General features: G+C 48.4%; 4 protein-coding genes and 1 long non-coding RNA gene across 6 annotated transcripts; 1 reads left to right on the top strand and 4 right to left on the bottom strand.

The window, feature by feature from the left end:
• Positions 1-783: 783 nt before the first annotated feature.
• LOC110569830 lies at positions 784-10633 on the bottom strand. Of its 2 annotated transcripts, none has more exons than XR_002479691.1 (4): positions 10511-10633; positions 8790-8901; positions 8584-8669; positions 784-1283 (listed from the first exon to the last, which is right to left on the bottom strand). It is a non-coding gene; the product is annotated as an uncharacterized LOC110569830 (long non-coding RNA). The 2 variants fall into 2 exon arrangements; XR_002479692.1 differs by having other exon boundaries at positions 784-1280.
• Positions 5864-6988, bottom strand: FAM217B (family with sequence similarity 217 member B). Its single transcript, XM_021677790.1, has one exon. The coding sequence runs from the start codon at positions 6986-6988 to the stop codon at positions 5864-5866; it is 1125 nt and encodes a 374-aa protein (XP_021533465.1).
• Positions 10634-11118: 485 nt separating the features above from the next.
• PPP1R3D (protein phosphatase 1 regulatory subunit 3D) lies at positions 11119-13206 on the top strand. The gene has a single exon (XM_021677791.1). It carries the CDS (start codon positions 11119-11121, stop codon positions 12016-12018), a length of 900 nt encoding a protein of 299 aa, XP_021533466.1. The 3' UTR covers positions 12019-13206.
• A 2621-nt stretch (positions 13207-15827) lies between these two features.
• LOC110569879 (translation initiation factor IF-2-like) lies at positions 15828-16655 on the bottom strand. The gene has a single exon (XM_021677838.1). The coding sequence runs from the start codon at positions 16653-16655 to the stop codon at positions 15828-15830; it is 828 nt and encodes a 275-aa protein (XP_021533513.1).
• A 3714-nt stretch (positions 16656-20369) lies between these two features.
• LOC110569832 (L-lactate dehydrogenase A chain-like) lies at positions 20370-21163 on the bottom strand (the record flags this gene model as incomplete). The annotated part of the gene is made up of 1 exon (XM_044919055.1): positions 20370-21163. A coding segment is annotated over one exon (510 nt), but the record flags the coding sequence as incomplete, so codon positions are not given.
• Positions 21164-21930: the final 767 nt, after the last annotated feature.

Raw genomic sequence — 21930 nt, 5'->3', positions numbered from 1 at the left:
AATACATACTTCTTTTAATTAGAACATCTTCAGCTGAACCTGGTACATCATTCTTCTCACTATTTTATAAGACCTACAAGGATAAAGCATTTCATTCCAGTAGTTAGGAAAGTGAGCAACACGGGACCAAAGCACAGTCCCTTCCCTTACTGTACGAGGGCAGGTGTCTGGTGAATTGCCAAGGGTCTCGTTCAGAGACTTTCATACTATAGGGGAGGTAAAATTTGACCTTTACTGTCATAGGAGAGGGAACATAATTTTACTTCTACCCTTCTAGGTTCTCGACTGAGACCTCCTGTAAGAAAAGACAGATTCACAGGAGAAAAACAAACAGAAGTTTAATAACACGTGTACTCCCTGTACATGTGGGAGACACCCCAGAAGACCAAGGAGCTCCCTGAAATGGTTCATGCTGCCTCCTTAAATACCACCTCCAGCTAAAGACAGAAGATGTTCATTTGTTTTGTTTCTTAAATTCCACATAAGGGAATGGAAGTAAAAATAAGATGAAAATTGAGAGGGAGGTGAACCATAAGGGATGCTGAGCTCTAGGGAACAAACTGAGGGTTGCTGGAGGGGAGGTGGGTAGGGGGATGGGGCCACTGGAGGATGAGCACAAAGGAGGACATGTGATGGAGTGAGCACTGGGTATTACATGCAACTGATGAATCACTGGATTCTACCCCGTGAGGTTACCAGGAAAAGCACAATAAATGGGTACGGCTGTTTTGCAGATTTAATTCCATGCCTTAATGAGATAAGAGTCGATAAGCATTTCTAGGATCCTCTTCCTCTTCCTGGTACAGAGAGGGAGACACGCCCCAACACACGGGGATCTCCCCTGTGCATCTCTTACACTCCGCTTTCAGAGCTTTTCCTGTGGCTGTGCTGTCCCTTAAAAATATTTTGGGGTGGCAAACTGCTCCCCTGCACCCTCTTTGGGTCCTTTTCGGCTGGTGCTGAGAATTAAGCCGACGTAAGATCAACAGGAGAAAAAAGCAGACCGACTGTGGAATCCCAGTTCTGCAAGACGCGGGGGCCTTGAGAAGGAATGGGGGCCCGGAGAAATGGTGGGAGTCACTGGCTTTGCTAATAGGTTGAACAAGGAGAGGCAGTTGTAGAAAACGTCCTCGGCTATGTGGGGAGACTAAGGATGACAAGAGCCTTTTAACAAAATCTGTGCAGAATTCTTCTCAGTCACCGCTTCTCATCCCCGACGGAAAGAATGTCTCTTTCTTTCTGGCACCGGGAGGACGTCTCTCCTACAGGAATTTCATCTCCTGCTTTGAAGAGAAAGAAGAAAGGTAAGAGTGTTTTTCTTCGACTTGCTGTTTTTCAAGTGCCTTTAACTCAAGGTAGGCAATGTGCCAGGCGGCGGATTTCGGGGCGACGCGTTGGGAACTCCTTCACCTGCAGCAGGTGCCAAGGCAGGGCTCGCCACAGGAGGAGCAGGGCCACGGAACCGTGCTGGCTGACTGGCATCACAAGTGAGATGTGCATTGGCTTTCTCTAAAATATCATTTGAGCTGGGACAGTTCTATTCGTGACTACCCCATTTTTAAAATTCCACATACGTTTCCCAGTGTTATCACAGTTAATTCCTTCAATAGCAAATTGCTGAGGACAGGGATATTTGGATCCTATTGTTTGAAGCACGGTCTCTAGGAAGATTTTTACAAATTAATGATCTATGTTCTTCCACTGACCATTATTCTGTGCTTGATATAGTTGTTGTATGATATTAATCAAACAAGGAGACCTTTAGACTGAGGTGGTTTTAGGTTAGGTAGAGAGGTTTCGTTGCCACCTCATGGATAATAAAACAGCAACATCCAAGAATAACCTACCATTTTATGTACAAATTTATGATTTAAAACCCCAACATGGTTCATTTTCCAACTACCAGGAAGTTTATTTTTAAACCTGCTGATAAAAAGACCACAGGCCCATATGGGGTGACTTTGCCCAGCCAGCCACAGAACCCAGCCTTATTTGGAGCTTGGGCTGTCCCAGAGTGGGATCTTCAACCAGGCGGTCAGGAGTCATCTGATCAGCACTAGGGAGGCCATTCGCCTGATAAGACCCCGGCCACTGGCCCCCGAAAGGAAAGTGAGCTTGCAATCACCCAGCCACCTTCTTGTCTAGTACAACTTCCTGGTGCCCACTCCCTTCTGCCTATAGAAGTCCTTCCTTTTGCACACTCCTTGGAGCTCCTTTCCACCTGCTGGCTGGGATGCGGCCCGACTCACGCATCATTAAATAAAGCCAATGAGATCTATAAAATTTTCTCAGTGAAATTTTGCTTTTTAATGCCCCCGGAATTATGTTTTAAACCTCCACTATTTGGTAGACTCAAAAGAATGCCCCTTCTTGTCAGAAGGGAGTTTAGAACAAGGAGCAAGGGGCCTTTGCGAATGTTCACGGCTCCAGGTGCACTCCTGGGAGAGCGCCGGCGCTCAGTCCGGGAGGGGCCCGTTGGCGCGTGAGCTCCTATCATGTCACTTTACTGTTAGTGAATTTCCGTCCTGCCTCCCTAACTGTTGGACACCTCTGGGGGAACAAGAGGAACAGGGACTCGGGAAAACACCCGTGGTGCTTCTCAGATGCACCTAGTCATGTTGGCAGGTGCATTGCTGAGTGTTAAGAAAGGACACGAGCAGAGTCTCCTGCCCAGCGGATCTGTGAGATGACCAGGCAGAGATGAGACCAACTCAGGAGGAGAACTGCATGAAAAGCAAAACAAAACCATGCCCAAAAATCCCAGGCAACATCTCCTACTGTTTAACTGACCTCAAGAGAGGAAAAATCCAGCTTCACAAAAACTTAGACGTGTTTCGTTTTATTATGTACAAAACCAAGCATACAATAATTTAACAGCAAATAGCAAACATGCTCGATCGGGTCAGGCCGTGTGAAATGAACCTCAGTACACGGACATAAATAAACCATAAATACTGGTTCTCTGTTACCTTGAAACACAATACCGTCTAGAGTTTTCTATTTTTAACTACTTAAGTAAGTGAGCATAAAGAGGAAATAGACAGTATTTAGATCACAGAAGGTGGAGATTGTTCCGTCTTTCGGTAAACTAGCCTACTGGCGTAAGAACCAGGACAAGCCTTCCTCCTTTCAGCCCGTAGCTGCTGTGAGACCAACGATCTTTGTCAACACAGGTACCCACCCTGCCCTGCTGGTCAGTTACGAACCTTCAGCCAGTGTGGTCCTTAAGGAGTTGAGAAATAGTCTCAACCTAAAGAACTGTAGCTAATACTGATAGGTTTTTGCAGTTTGTTCTTGTATGTTTTTACAACTTTTTCCATTAACTGATTCTAAACCTTCAGTAGCTCTTAACTTTCTCTACACTTTTTTTTTAAACCTTGGATTATTTTAGTTGGTTTAAACACAACACGTATGTCAACAACTCCCACAAATGAGAGGCACTTCTCTGAAGACAATGACGTGTCCCCAGACTAGCAAGACATGGGCGCTGTCTGCGGGAAAGCGGTGGGATTCTTGTCTGCAGCATTTAGAACAGGAGGCTGTGTCAGGGGTGGGGATCGGAAACCGTGGGAATGAAATTGTGCTTATGTTCTCTAGTGAGCCCCTGCTGTTCATCAGGAGCTCTGATCCAATCGCAAGAATCCTGGTTAAAATAAACCGTCAACCTGAGGCAAAGTCACTTTTTCAAGCTTTTCAAACTGTCGTAACATGTGGCATTATAACTGTTCCCCAAATTAGGCAACCGACTTCAATTCAGAGAGCAAGGAACAAATGTGGCATCCGAGGCACCGCCTCTCAATTTCCTAATCAGGATGGTCTTTGGCTCAGACGTCCACAAGGCAAAGTGAACACGGGGCCTTCACCCAGCAGGGCCTCCAAGGGGACCCACACACAGCATTCCTGGAGAAGGCAGCAGCTCACCGAAACCCCTTAGTGTTAATAATGGGAGTATGTGTATGTATATGATGCGCTTACGGAGATTTATCAGCCCTGAAATGTTCTAAAGAGCTGCGTAAACATGGTAGCTGAGAAAGCATCATGAATGAGGGGTAGCACCGGCTGGGTGCAAAGGACTAGTCCCCCTGAGCTCACAAGGAGGAGTGCAGGCAAAGGGCACAGGGGACGCCACGCAGCAACCACAGAAGGGTGAAGTCAGAGCAGTGCTAGGGTTTCAAACTGCAGTGCATATACTGAGTAGAAAAGTTACAATACAACTGAGAACTGGGGAAGTAAGGCCCACTAGATGTGCGTCTTCGCCCACATAATAAAGGTACAAGATCTTCGTGTAACAGCATGCTGTCTCCCATAGTGGGGGTGTGAAAGGTAAAGAACGTAAGACAGAATCTGTGAAGATCTAGAAGTCAAGTTGTGGGAGAAAAGAAAACGGCCCTAAAAATCTGTACATGTTGTTTCATATTAGTAAAGTCAGATTTTAAAACGGGATCTTAACATTTAACTTGTGCGCATTATTTCATTTACAAATGTCTCTGGTCGTTATCCTACTAACTGAAGGGCTTTGGATGACGTGGGCTGTTCGGGGGAGTCTGCGAGCTAGTACACACTTCCAAAGGAAAAGTGCCAAGTTCTTAATTTGCCCTAAAGGTGAAAAAATAGAAACATGTATGGATGAAAACAAATACTCATTTAAAGAGAGAAAATCGGCCACAGTCATTAAAACATACCGTACATCCAGTGGTCAACCAAAGGTTTTAAAGATACTTACAGTATCAACAGAAACCTCACAGCGTGACTAGAGGCACACACAGACCTGGCTTAGTGGCAGTTAAATAAGAAGCATCTAGAAGAGCGGGGGAGCCAGGGGACCCGGGAAGGATGTTAAGAAGACACTCCCCGCTCCATCTGGAAATGTGTCCTCACCCCTCTGCCCTGAAGCAAGGTGATAAAGTCCTGCTCTTGCAAAGTAAAACAGATTACGTCGGCTACAGACAGCAGGACCCAGGTCCCAAGTCAGGATGGGATGCCTGTGGTGGTCACAGCGCTTTCACGTCTATCCATGGTGGCAGGCCTTCCCTGTACACACTCCACACGGTGGCTTTTCCCCAAACCTTTTCCAGAAGGCATACCTACGCCAGAAACACTCGGGGGCCAAATGTTCCACTTTGGGCTCCTACCAGGCAGGAACGTTCCTGCTGAGACCCAGGGACTCACATCTGGACCAAGTCTGGGCACCGCTCTAACCTCGGGGTAAAGAACACAAAGGTGCACTTCACCACCACCTCTGAGTTTAAAATGCCTTAAAAAAAAAAAAAAAAGACCCCAAACTATGAAAGTATTAGATTCCATTGTCTGGAAAGAACAAGCAGCTCAGTGTTCATGACTTTGCTCCTAGGAGAGGCTCCTGAGCCTGTGGAAGGGCTGGAGCCTTTCCTGGGCCTGAAGTAGACAGAACTTCTGCTCAGACAGTTTAGGAGGAGGACACCAAGAACCCTATTTCAAACGTTTCAGAGTCTACACAGTTGAAAGCGGTATGCACTACTTTCTACCTGTAGGTGCGCAGCGAGTGGGGAGCTGGACGGCGCCGCGGGCCGGGGTGCGGGGCTGGCTGCTACGTCCAGTTTACACCTGTCTCCCCCGTCGTTGTATGTCGTTATATGGTGCAGACCTGGTTAAGTGTTATCTAAAGGGCTCTCATTTGCTTAAGATGGTCAACACAAAGAAAGGCTCATTGAAAGCCACCTTTCTTTGGAAAGAAGCCCAGTGTGGCTGGGGTGAGGTGGGGTTGCCCCCACGGGACCCCTCGACGACTCACATGTGGGTCATCAGAAATTCACAGTATGCTAACTTTCGGAAGAACTCTGACGTTTAGCTATCGGCAGGGCTTTGCAGTGCATCATTTCGGTTCTTACTTGAATTTGCATGTGCTTTGCTTTACTCCATTGGCTTTGGGTTTCTTCTCGCTGGATATGGTGGCGTGGGCGCACCTGCTCGCACCGCCCTTCTTCTGCAGGCCCGCGTGTGCCTGCGGCCTGGGGGGCCCACCGGGGTCGGCGGAGTCCCGAGCGGTCACCCCCTGCGTGGGAGCTCCAGGGCCACCGCCATCACGGCAGGGCAGGTCCCAGCGCTGGAGTCTGGGGCTCTTACCCGCTTTCTTTCTCTGCTCCTCAGCCGTCACGTCGAGGGCTGGCTTCCGAGAACTCGGCCTGCTGCCCCGTCGCACGTGGAGGGTTTTGGGGGCCGTGTCAAACGCGTAATAGGAGGGCCTGGCTTCCTCGCGGGGCACCTCCTTCCTCCGGGAAGCGCCGGAAGCGCCCAATTTGCAAGCCCCCTCCTGGGGAGGCCTGGCGGAGGCACTGGCCCCTAGCTTGCTTCTGCCGGGGCTTTTCAGAGTCCCAGACGTGGACAAGCCGGGGGCGGTGGGAGGCCTGGCTTTGGCGCCCTTCCCCTTCTCGCCCTGGACGGTCTGTATCTGCAGCCACTCGAGCTGGACCAGCCTGTCGATGTACCTGGCCAGCAGCCCTGCGGCGCCGCTCCGAGCTGCGGGCCTGGGCTCAGCGCCGGGCGGCATAGCCAGGTCACGGAGGTCCCAGGAGCTGAACGGGGCGGGCAGGAAGTCCGCATATTGGTAGGCGGGCTGCGCGCTGCCCTGCGGCTCCGCGTCGGGGTCCGGACCGGGGTCCGCGGCGTCGATCTCCTCCGCGCGCAGGTGCAGCTCCGGGGGCGCGCGCGAGGACGGCGGCCCGGGCACTCGCTCCGAGTCCGACAGGTCGCTGGCGCTGTCCTCGTCCTCGCCCGCACCCTCCTTCAGGATTTTCATGCAGGGCAGGTCCAGAAAGAGCTCATTCCCCGAGGCGCCCCGCCGCCGGGGGCCCAGTGGGCTCCTTTCGGGTTTTCCTTCTGGGGAACCGCTTTCCTGGAGTCCATCCGCAGGAGGCTGGGAGGGCACGTGGGGCACTTGGAACTGACTCTGCCTTTTTCCTGAAGGGTTTTTTGGACGTTGTACTTTATTCCAAGATGGGCCAGCATTCATATTGCTGTGAGAAATAAAACTGTAATTCTTAGTTCATAGGACACAAAGAGGTCTGGCTGTGATTAAACAGACTCCTCGGGCTGCAGTCGGCGCTGTCCCCAGGAGGGGCAACGGGCCACAGCGGGCTCTAGTCGAGAAACACTTATCAGTATCCTTTTTATAAAAAAAGGAAACAATCATAGGACGCAGGTGCCAAAAGGAGATGCATGGATTCTGTTTCATATCAAATAGTATCATTTAAGAAAAATACTGACATTTCTTAAAGTGCTTATACTTTTAGACCAGTCATGTACACTTTAAAAAAAAACAAACACCAGTTTGGAGAAAATCTGTTGTAAACTCTCAATCTGTTCTGCTATTGATGAACAGTGTTTAATGACACTAGCGAGTAAAAGCTACAGCTTTCTTTTTCTAAGATTTTATTTATTTATTTGACAGAGACAGCGAGAGAGGGAACACAAGCAGGGGGAGTGGGAGAGGGAGATGCAGGCCTCCCGCTGAGCAGAGCAGGGAGCCCTATGCGGGGCTCGATCCCAGGACCCTGGGATCATGACCTGAGCTGAAGACAGACGCTTAACCGACTGAGCCACCCAGGCGCCCCTACACCTTTCTTTTTCAAGGCTGTTTTCCATGAAAAGAAAACAAGCTGTAAAATGCAAGTTTTATACAACTTAATCACCGATTGGTGGTGATTCTGAGCTGTCTAAAATCTTAATATCAAAAGAGTGTAGTACAGACAACCTATACCTCAAATCAAAAGCTTATTAAAGTATTTTCAAATAGGAAACACACTCAGGAAAACGGTTTAAAAGGAGAGAGAAAAAAATCATACAGTGCCTTAAAACAGAGAATGAATGAAAACATAAGATTACTGCTGTCTTGTGAATGGCGGAGAAATGGGTATAATGACTAGCGGAGCAACTGGGTTCCCCCAGGGGGACTTACTCTGAGGCAGGATCTCCTATCAGAGTTGAAAATACTGTCTTTTCTGCGTATTTACCCAAAGCATAGCATCTCACTAGGATTCATAATACTTCTCAGGAACACGGGTAGGGTAGAAGAAAATGAGTGGTCAACATGCTTTCTGGAAACCTCAGAGGTTCACCTGCCCAGTGGTTTCTACCACAGTAAGCAATCGTTTGAAAATATGTGATTTCTTAATAAATACGGAAGATGTTGAATCATGGTCAATAGCTATAACACATGCTCAGTATATGTTGAAGAAATGGATAAAGGAATTGTCCTTATTTGGAACTCATAACCAATCAATCCTGTCATACTGTCAGTGCACATCAATAAAAGTGATGATCAGTAGCCTCTTTATAAAAAAAGGAAACAATCATAGAAGGGTGATTAAGGGGCTTACCCAAAATGATAGACTCTGCTAACAGTTAACAGTGGCAGAAGTATGACCTCTGGAATTCTTACCAACTCTTAATGTTTAAAACCACTTTGCCCACTCATTTCTGCTGGATAAAAAATATAAATACATATTTTTTATCCACAGACATTATTTTATTTCCAGCCACACATATTCAGCCTGGAGAACTAATATAATGTGCCTTTTGTAAGATAAAGCAATTAAAATCATTTACCTGCTTTTCTGATGAGATTTCGTCACCCTATTCCCTTTCTTGAAAAAATCAGATGGCCGATCATCTTCTAGGGTTTGATGGACTGTCTAAAAAAACAGACATGGAGTAGTAAATACTGTGACAACAACAACAACCACACACACACACACACACACACAAAACAGCAGAACAAATCTAGTAAGATTTTCCCTCAAAATTTACATCACCTTTTCTGTAGTGCTTGAAATATTCTTGCTCAGTGTGTTGGCAGATGATGACAGCTGGGGAAGTGACTTCTTTATTCCTCTTATATTTGGAAAGGACTCCTCACCCCCGGAACTGGAAGCAACAGAACACTGTGGGTAAGCACGGATCGCAAAGTGTTCTGGCCACCAGTACTGAGCTTTCTTTCACTGGTTTGTTTTGAAATATTTGCATAGTATTGAAATGTTGGGGGGGGGGCTGGTACTGACTTCTGTTTACAGTTTCATCTTTTCTGCTTGTTTTTCACAGTGGATATTAGATACAAAATCACACTGCTATAAATGTTGCCAATGGAATGAATCCTTCTCTCTCTCCTTACAGACACACACACACCACACACCACACACAGAGCCTCCTCGGAAATAACACCTTCAGGAAATGTGTGGGGCTAATTAATAATTAAGGTCGGGTATTACTCCAATCTCCCATGTCCACTCATTCATTCATTCATTCATTCAACAAGTAATTGCAAGAGAACCTTCAAGGTGGCCAGGATTATGCACATATCCCCGCTCTCGTAGAAAGAGCACTCTATTGGGGAAGCTCCCCTTTAATTCTCCTGCCTTCAGGATCACATCAATTCATTTAAAGATCGTCAGTATAGTAATACAGATCATATAATGTTATGTGTGTGAAATTCTGTTGACTCATATCAAGAATGCTGCTTTCCCTGATTTTGAGTGGGTGGCCTACTGAAAGGGCCCTGATTGGAAAGTGAATACTTTCTTCCATAATATCCCCTACCTTTGTAAAATAGACAAGAGGTAGGATAGAAGACTTTTTTCTTCCTGAAACTCTGCTGTATTACTTTTCATAAGCGTGTATGCCTTTTTAGCCAGAGTACACAGGCTCTCACAATAAATGACTTATACCCCAGGTTGGCTTTATTTTAGATGTAGAGAAGGTTTTTGCCAACCCCCCCTCAATAGTTTGGTTTTCCTTCTGCTTTGTCCCTCTGGACGGTAAAAAGGAACCCTCCAAGATGCCTGGCCCCAAGCTGCTGTCTGGAAAGCGCGTTTCCACCTTTCCCACTTCATTTCACTTGGCATGCTTTACACTGTAAGCGGCAGCATTTTGTGGGCAAGTTACAGAGTGAAATAGGCAAAGAATGCTTGCAGGGTCCTAAGACGCAGAAAGCAAGCTCGCGGTTTCCCTGATGGTTCAGGCCTGCAGCGGAACAAAGCTAAAGGTCTGGGATTCTGGCCACAAAAATGCTTCCCCAGCGCCAGCGGCCGATTAAGGGCAGTGGCATAATTCATCACAGGGCATTAACTCTGGTTCCCACATCTTCCTCTCGGGCCAGGGGCCAGGAGACTGAGAGCGGCAGCACCGCCCCCTCCCCACCCTCCAGGGAACTGGCTGGCGGTCCGCGGCAAAGCATTGTGGGTAATGTGTGGTCAGGACGCCAGCCGTCTACGCAGCGAGGCTCCCGCGGTCTGGCCGCGGCTTCAGGTTGCAGTGCAGACGTCCAAAGAGCTGGCTAGCCTACAGGCTTCAAATTAGCCAGGGGACCAGCTTCTGGAAAGGCCAATTTTTGTGCACCCGCTCCCCCCACCCCCGCCCCAGTAACCCAGAAGTCCAAGGGCCCGCAGCATGCATTTTCCTCGTCCTCCGTTGGTGCAGACACAGATCCACGATCGATAGGCGCAGGGACCCGGCAGATGCAGACAGAAATTGATCAGACCTGTTCGGCGATCGCCGAGGACACGTGACGAGGCCGCCCGCCAGCCTTCCCGGCGCCGGGCGGGGAGGCCGGACTGCGGCGCGCTGCGGCAGGGCAGGGGCGGCGGCGGCGCGCGGCGCGGCGGACTCCCCGGCTGTGCCCGGCCGGCGGGGACGGCGCGCGGCGGCGTCACGAGGGGCGGGGCGCAGGCTCTCGGGGAAGTTGCTCCCCGACAAGTTGCAGCCTTGTAAGTAACGCGGCGGGCGGGGCAGGTGGGAGGGGCGGCTCCGCCGGCGCAGCCTTCCCCCAAGAACCTCGGAGGAAGCCAAGGGGAGGTGCCACCCTGCGCTCCCGGGGGGCCCGGAAAAACCTCCCCCCCGAGAAAGCACTCATCTCTAGGCAGACGATCTCCTTTCTCGCTGCGAGAAGCGGAAGACCTGCGCCAGGACTCAGGGGGAGCGGTGGCGGACGGGGGGAGCGCACAGCCGGCTCCAGAGGCTCCCTGCAGGCTGCGGTTTCGGCGGACACCAGGGAATTCTGAACACCGCGGGGACCCCGAGGTAGGGAACGCCGGGTCCGGGGAACGCCTCTCGGTTCCGCCTCCCAGTCGCCCGACGACCGGCCGGGCCATGTCCGGAGGCTGGGGCTCGGCGGCCCTGCCCCCAGCGCCGGGGTCCCGGAAGCCCGCCCCGCGGAGCCTCAGCTGCCTCTCAGACCTGGACGGCGGCGCCGCCCGGGAGCCGCGGCCCTGCAGGCCCCCCGAGAGCCCGGGCCGCGCGCCACCTCCACCGCGGGAGCCGTCAGGCTGCGACCCCGGCCTTCGGCCCATCATCCTGCGGCGCGCGCGCTCGCTGCCCAGCTCGCCCGAGCGCCGCCAGAAGGGCGGGGGCGCGCCCGGAGCCGCTTGCCGGCCAGGCTGCAGCCGGCAGCTCCGCGTGCGCTTCGCGGACGCGCTGGGCCTGGAGCTGGCGCAGGTCAAGGTGTTCAACGCGGGCGACGACCCGTCGGTGCCGCTGCACGTGCTGTCGCGCCTTGCCATCAACTCGGATCTGTGCTGCAGCAGCCAGGACCTGGAGTTCACCCTGCGGTGCCTGGTGCCCGACTTCCTGCCGCCCATCGAGGCCACCGACTTCGGCGAGCGCCTGGGGCGGCAGCTCGTCTGTTTGGAGCGCGTCACCTGCTCGGACCTGGGCATCAGCGGCACCGTGCGCGTGAGCAACGTGGCCTTCGAGAAGCAGGTGGCGGTGCGCTACACCTTCTCAGACTGGCGGAGCGCGCATGAGGCGGTGGCCCGGTGGCGCGGGCCCGCGGGCTCCGAGGGCACGGAGGACGTCTTCGCCTTCGGCTTCCCGGTGCCGCCCTTCCTGCTGGCGCTGGGCTCGCGCGTGCACTTTGCGCTGCGCTACCGAGTGGCGGGCGCCGAGTACTGGGACAACAACCATGGCCGAGACTACAGCCTCACGTGCCGCAACCACGCGCTGCACATGCCTCGCGGGGAGTGCGAAGAGAGCTGGATCCACTTCATCTGAAGGCGGCCGCAGTGGTCCCCTAGCTGGGCTCTCCGGTCCATGCGGTTACTGTTTCGCACACCCCACCCCCAGCCTGAGTCTTCTGACTTCACTTCCCGCTTCAAGTCCCTGGGCGGTGACCCTTCCCATTCTCTACTCGAAATGTCTGTGTCACCGGCTCTACAAAGTAGCCTCAGGTGGCCGGGAGGCCAAGTTGTATAATGCGCTGGGGGAGGGTGCGGGGTGGGTGGATGCACAGCCGCGTCCGCCCCTCTGGAGAGGGCCCAGGCAGGCTGGGTTGGTTGGTTCGTTGGTTGGTTGGTTGGTTGGTTGATTTTTTGGAAAGGCCTGCATCCTCCTACTAGGAAAGCCTGTGGCTTTTGCATGTGTCCTGATTGGGTCTCTGTAAACATAGCTGTTATTTATCATTGTGATGTTGGAACATTTTACCCTTATTGGATGCCTTCTCAGGAACATTCTGGATTTAACAAGCTAAAAAATAAGTCCTGTGTGTTTTGTGCCCATTGTAAACAGAATGTACGGTGTGACTCCCATCATGGTCCCTTAAGGCATTTCTGCCCTGGGACAAGGAAAACCTGAGACTAGGTTTGCTTGCCAATGTCTGTAGACTTCTAACAGTGGGAAACTATTAATAGGCAAGAAATTTATGCCTCATCAGTCATCACACAGCCGTTCCTGGGAGTTCAGGCTGCCCTGGTTAGGCCGTGTGTCTTCTACATCAACAGCCAAGGAAGGGGGAAAAGCCTGACTTTGAAAACTAGCAAAAAAGTCCCTTCTCTTGCAGTCTCTCCTCTCACTTCCTGTGTTCCCCTTCTTGTCTTTGATAATTATGGATCTGCATGTTATCAGGCCATTCTGTTTAGGTTTGAGACTACCTAAACATTTTAAGAAATTCTGCCTTAAGTTATTTCCATTTTCAGGCAACTCTCTAGAAAAATTTCAGGCAACAGTGCCCTTTGCAATATCTTTTTGATGACTAAGGTGACTCTTTTTATGTCTGCTTAAGTGTCAGAAAATTCCAGCGGCCATCTTTCAGAAGTCAGGTTATCGAGTGGAACTGGCAGGGGTTTTCATCAATAGCTGGAGCCCTGGAGGAAAAATCACCAATACTTACACTTTTTAATCATTTTAAATTGTATTTATATATTCCCAGTTTTATCAGCTACCTGCGAACTTTATTCTTTGTGCCTTCAGACAGGAGAGTTTCTAACATGGTCTGGACTTCCCCCCCCCCCCGCCCCAGTTTTAAAAATGTTAAATGCTTTTTGTTGTTTGTTTTTTATCTCCAACCAAGAAGTCAAGGCCTTTGTCCCTGCTGAATGCCAGGATGACTTAAAACTCCCAGCAAGGCCTGATGATTTCTTTTGGTGCTGAGTGGTGGTCTCTCTAACAGCAGGTGCTAACACTGAGGTGTGAAAACCCAGCCATGATGAACAAGGCCTCCAACTTGTGAAGTTTGGTTCTGATGCAGTTGAAGCCAGTGTCATTAATTTGTGATAGCTGTCACCAGTGAATTAACTCTAAATTTTTGAATACTTATTGACATTTGTCAAATCACTATGTAAAAGATGTGTTTTGCCTTTTAACCAATTTATTTTTATAATTGCAACTTCTGTTTTTCTAAAATTCCAAGAAGAGGGATCGCTTTCTTTGGTACCTTTTGATAATTACACTGAATTTTGATTTAAAGTGTTGTAATTCAATTGAACAACCTTTGGCTGTTAACACTGTGCACTACATTGACATGCAAGAGAGACAAAAGCCTGGTTCCATTTCCTGCTGTTTAATAAACAGTCCAATTAGGTCAGCAAGCCTGTGAGAGCCGTGGTTGTTGTGTCCTTGGCCCCAGCCCAGAGCGCACGACAATTGTCCAGAGCATTCAGGTATAAGAGTGAGAGCCGACAAATGTATTGTTGTGTAAAGGCATGTAAAGAATCTTATCCATGTGAAAGTCACTTGTCAAAAAGGTTCTGGTCATGGAATATACCGTAAATGTTTTATCTTCGATATTAAGAGAACCTCAACGTGCCTTTAAAAAAATCAACATTTAAAAATTTAAAAACTTAAATATACCTGCCTAGTTGATAAAGAAGTTGATAAAGTTCAGCTTAAGGAGAATTTTCAGATCCTAAAATAGTTATATTGCTTAGATGTTAATATTTTGCAATGGATTGTGCAATTGTGGGGTTGTCTCCCCAAACATATTTTAAGGTCATTTAAGATGATTTCGCTCAAGCCTAAATATTAAAGTATGTGCATAAATTGTTATCTGAGGTGTGTTTTTCTTGTGGTCTAATTATAGAAACAAGACTGGAGACTTCTTGTTTAAATCATTTCATACATAAGTCTTATTCTTCCTAAAACACTATCAAATTTAGTGCCTTGCCAAAAAAAAAGGGAAATTGTAGGATTGCACCTCAGCTTCAGCAGCACAGTAGTGTATGTCCTTGAGAAACTGAAATGCAGTCTTTTAGGCCAGAACAGTGTTAACCTCTGATGAAAGCTCTAAGGGAGTGTAGGGTATGGGATAGTGATTCTTTCAATGCTTACTGAATCCTGTGTGTGGAGTAATGAGTGTGTATCTGCCTCCCCCTGATTATGTCCCTTACCCAGGACAAAGCCTTGCACTTACCGGAAGGAAACTAACACTTATTGTGCACTCATTCTTATTGGCTTGCCCCCAGTGATAGGTACTGCAAGCAGTTGATTTCACTGAACTCTGAAAATTACCTGGCAGATAATATCCCTGCTTTCTTAGCTGACGAGAATGAAGCTCAGAGAGGTTTAAGTAATTCTTCTAAAGACCCACAGCCGGTAAGCAGCGCAGTCAAGCTTTCAAACCTAGACCAAAGCCCACCTGCTCTGCCCTGTGACAGGATGTGCTTGTTAAATTTAATGGGAAATCCAATAATGATTGATTGATAAGGTTTTCTATCTGACACCATACTCTAAAACCCTGTTTAAGAACAATTCAAATAAGAGGATCTGTTTTTATCTTCCATGTGGTAGTTTACTAAACAATCCCCATGCTTTCCAGATCCGTGACTCAACAAAAAGCATTCTTATCATTTTTCTTCTCTACTAAAAAGTGGCAAGATGAGACATCAGTACTTTAAATTCTGAAGTGCTTGTCTGCTGTATCCGTTTCTGAATTGCTTCCTATTTTACGCAAGCATCCATTGATCTTATCATTTAAACTGATAATTTAAGTGGAAATGCTCTAAAAAGCCTCGGATAAAGTGCTGATGTTTGTGCTCAGTACCACACCTACATGGCCTCAGCCTAACGTCCCCCAGGAGTCTGAGGTTAGGCTAATGAGGGCAACAGATCCCCCACACCACCTGCTTCTAGGGATGGGGTGGGGGCGTGGCGTCGGGGGCGTGGCTCCAGGTGGGCGTGGCCGGTGCCCCAGGTGGCCGTCCCAGTAAGTTGGGCAGCAGTGAGCGGGGCGCGGGGCTCAGGGGGGATCCGCCTGGCCTCACTAGGCCATCCTCTGTGGCCGCAGCGTGGGCTCCCTCGGGGGGAGTCGGGCCCTCACACCCTCGCAGGTTCGCCAGGTGTCCCCAGGTCCCCGCGACCCCGTCCAGCCGTCGCCATCCAGGCTGTTTGTGGGCAGCCCAGGGGTCACCCCGGGGCCCGCCCGCGCCCTCCTGCCCTACTGGCCGGCGTCCTGCAGAGAGGCAAGTGGGGCGCCCGGGCGCGTCCGCACCGCGGGAGGGCAGTGCGGGGCCAGGCAGGGACGCCGGCGCCTCCTCTGGGGCGGGGGCGGGGGCCGGGGCAGGGGTCGCGGCCGCAGCGCGGCAGTCCACCTACCCGGCCCGGCCCCGAGCCGCGCCCACCGCGGCGCCCCTGGCTTCGGCCTCTGGCGACCCCTGCGTCGCCGGCGAGCACGAGGGGCGGAGCCTGGACTGCGAGCTGCGCTGATTGGACGCGATTCCGAACGCACGCGGCGCTGATTGGGCGGGCGCTTCCCGCCCACCGTCGGCCGCCTGAAGAGCCGCGGCGGTCGCGGAGAGCAGAGACGCGACTCGAGTCGGCGGCCGTGGCGGCGGCTCCCGGGCCCGGACGGGGAGGCTTCCTCCAGCCGCAGGTAGAGCCGGGCGCCGGGCCGGGCCTCCCTGACAGCGGGGCTGCGTGGAGGGGGGCCGTGACGCCGGGCCGGTCTCCAGCAGCGGCGGGTGGGCGAGCGGGCGGACGGCCAGCCTCCCGACGGTTGAGGCGGAGCCGTTGTGGAAACGGCTGGGGCGGCGCGGCGGCGGGACTGAGGGGACGACTCCGGCCGGGTGGGCAGGGCGGGCCTCGCACCGGTCGCGGGGCAGGCAGGGGCCGGGGACGCGGGTGGGGCGGGGCGGCGGGCTTGAGCGGCGGGCCGCGGGCTGTGGGCAGCGTGGTTGGGACACGGCCGGGCGGCCGCCCCAGGTGTGGCGGGTCCAGGCCCCGCCCCCGCCGCCCGCGGTTGGCTGGGGCGGCGGGCGGGGCGGGGCTTGCGGCGCTTGCACCTGCGGCGGCCGCGGGGTCTCCGCTCGCTGAGCGCGGAGCCGGCCCGGCCTTCCACACCGCAGCCTTCGTTCCTGAGCGCCGCCGCGCCGGGCTCCTGATAAAATGGATGCGTGTGCCGGACTCCGCGGCGACGCCATCACCGCGGGTCCTTTCTAGTGAGGAGGGAGGCCGGTGTTTCTCCCTGGTCCTCGTCCCAGGTCCAGGTTAGCCTCCTGTCCGGTTTGTAGACCTGAGCGGTCGGTGCGGTGCTGGAGCGCGGACCTTGTACTGATCCACTGGGCTTTGGGGGGAAAGTGTGCGCCTCCTACTTGTCAGGTTGTCGGGTCGTTGTCAAAGCTCTAATCCTTGTATTTGCCTGCATATATACGCATTCATACCCTCACAGTGAATATAATTTAGTTGTATTCAAAATGTACTCATTTGAGTATATTCTCATCAAAAGCATGAAATAGTGTCAAAAAGATTTTAGCCCAGGGTTCAAAGCCTGCTTAGACCGAAGCACAACCCCACAGGCCTCTTGCGTAAGTCTGAATCTGTGCTGCGTTTCTGAGGTCATCTCCTGTCCCTCGTTCTGTCGCATCGCGCTTCTTCAGGATGCTTTAGCCTGTTCACGCTTGGTGTAGATGAGTGTATGGCTTTTGTTTCCTTCTAGAGTTATCCTTAACCTCTCAGTTGGAAATGTTTGACCTGTCCAGTGAAGGGTGCTAAGTTTTTGGCTCTGTCGAAGCTAGTAGGTAGTCAGCCTTGGGAGGGAGGGGGGACTCCCTGAATGGTTTATTTTCCTTTCAAGTCTGCCTGTGTAGATACTAATCAGTTTTCCTTTTCCTTGGCCGACTTTTTGCAGGAAGGTAGTCTGGGAACTAAACCATTCTCGTTAGCATTTTTGCGTCTCTTGGCCATAAGTAATTCCGTGCTGTATTTCATGTCTTCGTAAATTACCTGTTAAATTCAAGTTCATATTGTTTTAGTTGTGAAGACAGAAAAGTGTAATGAAGTGGGCCTGCCTGTCCCCGCAGTTGCTGGCCCTAGGAAGAGTACACATTGATGTCCCTAAAATATATTTTAAGTATTTAAATTTTTAATCAAGTTTTCAAATTGTGAAATAAAATGTTCTAGTCTTTTACAAACATACCTTCATTACAACAAAGTAGACCAATATGTGTAAAGCTATTTTCATGACTGAATGCTGGAAAAATATCAAAGATAACTGAATTCACTTATTACGGATATTTGATGATTGGTGAATTTTGAATAATAAAATATTTACCTATAAAATCAGAAATTAGTATATAGTCCATAATTTTATTTTCAATTTAGATAAATTAACAAATATGTTACAATCAAGACTTACTTTTGTGTTCTATAGACAGTATGATTTAAGCATTAAAACAATATGTAATTGTATTCAAAATATACTGATTTGAGTACATTTTCATCAAAAACATGAAATAATATAACAAATTTTTTTTTTTTTTAGGGGTGCTTGGGTGGCTCAGTTAAGTGTCCTTGATCTCAGCTCAGCTCTTAATCTCAGGGTCATGAGTTCAAGCCCTGAATTGGACTCCACAATGGATGTGGAGCCTACTTTAAAAGAAATTTTTTTCCTTTAAAATGTTTTGAAATATTAAAATCTCTTAAGATTAAGATAAAATATGAATTATTAATGAACATTTATCTTAAATAAAATTATTTAATACTGAAGCTATTTTTAATAATTAAACTTATTAAATGTTTTTATAAACATACTTAGCCACCATCCTAATGTTTAGTTGTCCTCTGCCATTGTAGAATCCATATTGTGTCCATGCAGTTTATGTCTAGATTTACATGTGTACAAATTAATAGTATGAATGGCTTAGAACTACAAAATGTTCCTCAGTCACCATGTGCAACTGTTGCAAATACTGTGTACTAAGTTGCTAGTACTTCCAGAGCCACAGGTTGGAATGCAAAGAAAAGCAGGAAAATGGACATTTGGCACGATTAGGAAGCAGTTGTTCATTATGCAAGAAGCAACTGTATTTTTGCTCTGCTAGAGGAAGGATTTGGCAGTGAATTAATGTATTTTCTCATACCTGACCACTTAGGTTTCTCAAATTCTACCTCCATTCTAAAGCATAGAGAAGAATGGCAGTATTGGCACAACCTACACCCCTCTCAGCATTGTTTTGGCCTCCTCTTCCCCTTAAACTTTTTCTTTAAAAGATTTATTTAGGGGGGCGCCTGGGTGGCTCAGTTGGTTAAGCGACTGCCTTCGGCTCAGGTCATGATCCTGGAATCCCTGGATCGAGTCCCGCATCGGGCTCCCCGCTCGGCAGGGAGTCTGCTTCTCCCTCTGACCCTCCCCCCTCTCATGTATTCGCTCTCTCTCATTCTCTCTCTCAAATAAATAAATAAAATCTTTAAAAAAAAAAAAAGATTTATTTAGGGATGCCTAGGTGGCTCAGTCGGTTCAGCAACTGCTTTTGGCTCAGGTCATGATCCCAGGGTCCTGGAATCGAGTGCCGCATTGGGCTCCTTGCTTGGCAGGGAGCCTGCTTCTCCCTCTGCCTACTGCTCCCCCTGCTTGTGCTCTCTCGCTCTCTCTCTGGCAAATTAATAAATAAAATCTATTTTAAAAATTTAAAAAAATAAGATCTATTAAAAAATAAATAAAAATAAATTTAATAAATTAAAATTTAATAAATTAAATAAAAATTTAATAAATTAAATAAAAATAAATATTTATTTATTCCAGAGAGAGAATGAGCTCTGGGGGGGCGGGCAGCACGGGCAGAGGGAGAGAATCTCCAGCCCAACTCCCTGCTGAGCATGGAGAGCCCTAAGAGGGGCTCAGTAGCACGACCCATGCGATCATGACCTGAGCTGAAACCAAGAGCCAGATGCCCAACTGACTGAGCCACCCAGGCACCCCAACTTTTTTTTAATAGAAGTTTTCTAACATATACGAAATAAACAGAATAGTGTAATTAACTGAAGTACCCTTCTTTCAAAGGCATAGTAAAGGAAAATGTTTCTCTGGGGCCTGAAGGTTTGAGTTACAAGAATGAATGTATGTGTTCATGTTTCAAGGACTTGCTGGGCCAGTTGTGGATTCTGAGTGAATAAAGATTCCTGTGTGCTCCTTAATAAAATTGTGTGTGTGTGTGTGTGTGTGTGTAGGAGAGAGATAGTGATGTACAAAAATTACTATTTTTATGCTTTGTGCTTTCCATGTCTTAAATCCTTCTGTATTGCAAAATCATAGATATCCTCCTGTATTCCCTTCTAGTAATTTTTAAACATTTACTTATTACATTGGGTAAATAATGAATCTATAGTTTATTTTTGTGAATGTGGGATATAGAGGTATAATTTTTTTTCATATGGTGAGTCAATTTTCCTAATACCATTTATCAACTAGTTTACCTTTTCCCTCTGATTTATAAAGTCTTACATATACATGAACTTACAATATATGTTTGGGTGTGTATTTGGACTCTTCTGTTTTATTGATCCACTTATTTCCTATTCTTAACACTTTTTTTTTTTAGTAATTGTGACTTTGTAAAATGTCTTCATATCAAATCCATTTTTTTTTTTTTGAGAGTCACTGTTCAAAATTTATTTGGTATTTTAGTTGGTATGACACTTAGTTGGTTGCATTGTCTTTTTACATGATATGGCCATGTACACTATATTCTGACCTACATGGTACACAAAGTAAGATCCTTTAGAACAGTTATGCACAATACACGCAATATTGAATTTATACATTGGATCCCAGGACATGACTGACTGGAAAAGATGGACTAGGCATGTCGGTTGTTGGGGGAAGGAACCCGAGGTGACAGAACACACAGTAAAGACACATCCGGTGTGAAGAGCAGCCGCAGCTCTGGCCGTGGTGCCTCTGAGACGGTGGGGCTAACTTACGTTAACCCATTTAGGGCTACAAAGACAGGTATCATCAGCATCAGGATACAGCTGCAGGGTTTGGTGAACCATTGCTATTTGGAACTTTAGGAAACTGACGTTTTTTCTTAGGCCATTTTAATATTACTTGAGTAACAGATCAGATAATAAGGACAATATACACAACCTCCAACTAAAATCCTGCTGTAGTCTAGACAGTGAAGTGGTACATTAGAAAACTTTAAAACTGCAGCTCCTTTTGGATCCCCCAAAGTGTATCTGCACTCTTCTTCAAACAGGCCTCCTCCTCAGGAGTCAGAGTCACCTTCACAACATCTGAAATTCCATTCTGTCCCAAGATGCAAGGGACACTAAGGAAGACATCATCTTTAATTCCATAGAGACCCTTAATCATGGTGGAAATTGGATGCACCCGCCTAAGATTCTTCATTATACTTTCGGCCAGATCTGCCACAGACAGTCCAATGGCCCAGGAAGTGTAGCCTTTCAGTTTGATCACCTCATAGGCACTGTCAACCACCTGTTTGTGAACCTCTTTCCACTGTTCCTTATCTCCATCAGTGCCTAAGTCAGGGTGCAGATTCTTCAGAGAGACACCAGCAACGTTCACTCTACTCCATACAGGCACACTGGAGTCTCCATGCTCCCCAAGGATCCACCCGTGACAGCTTAATGAGTGAACTCCCAGTCTTTCCCCCATTAGGTAACGGAACCGGGCTGAATCCAGTTTTTACTTTATTTTTAAAAATTTTAAATTCCAGTATAATTAATGTGTGTTATATTAGTTTCAGGTATACAATATAGGGAGTCAACAGTTCTATACATTACTCAGTGCTCATCACAAAAAGTGTAATCTTAATTCCTTTCACCTATTTCAACCATCCCCCTACTCTCCTTCCCTCTGGTAACCAACAGTTCTCTATATTTAAGGGTCTGGTTTTCGTTTTTTTGTTTTTTTCTTTGTTTATTTCTTAAATTCCACATATGATTGCAATCAGATGGTAGGGTGCCTGGGTGGCTCAGTTGGTTAAGCAACTGCCTTCGGCTCAGGTCATGATCCTGGAGTCCCGGGATCGAGTCCCACATCGGGCTCCCTGCTCAGCAGGGAGTCTGCTTCTCCCTCTGACCCTCCTCCCTCTCGTGCTCTCTCATTCTCTCTCTCGCAAAAAAAAAAAAAAAGAAAAGAAATCAGATGGTATTTGTCATTCTCTGACTGACTTATTTCACTTAGCATTATACTCTATGGTCTATCCATGTTGTGCAAATGGCAAGATTTCATTCTTTTTTATGGCTGAGTAATATTTCATTGTGTAGCTACACCACATCTTCTGTGCCATTCATTTATTGATGGACACGTGACTGTTTCCATAATTTGGTTACCGTAAATATTGTTGCATTAAACATAGGGGTGCATATATCTTTTCACATTTGTGTTTTTGTATTCTTTGGGTAAATAAACAGCAGTGGAATTACTGGATCATAAGGTATTCTATTTTT

Source organism: Neomonachus schauinslandi, chromosome 10, assembly GCF_002201575.2.
Source record: "Neomonachus schauinslandi chromosome 10, ASM220157v2, whole genome shotgun sequence".
NCBI classification, from domain to species: Eukaryota; Metazoa; Chordata; class Mammalia; order Carnivora; family Phocidae; genus Neomonachus; species Neomonachus schauinslandi.
This window is presented reverse-complemented; position numbering and strand designations above follow the sequence as displayed.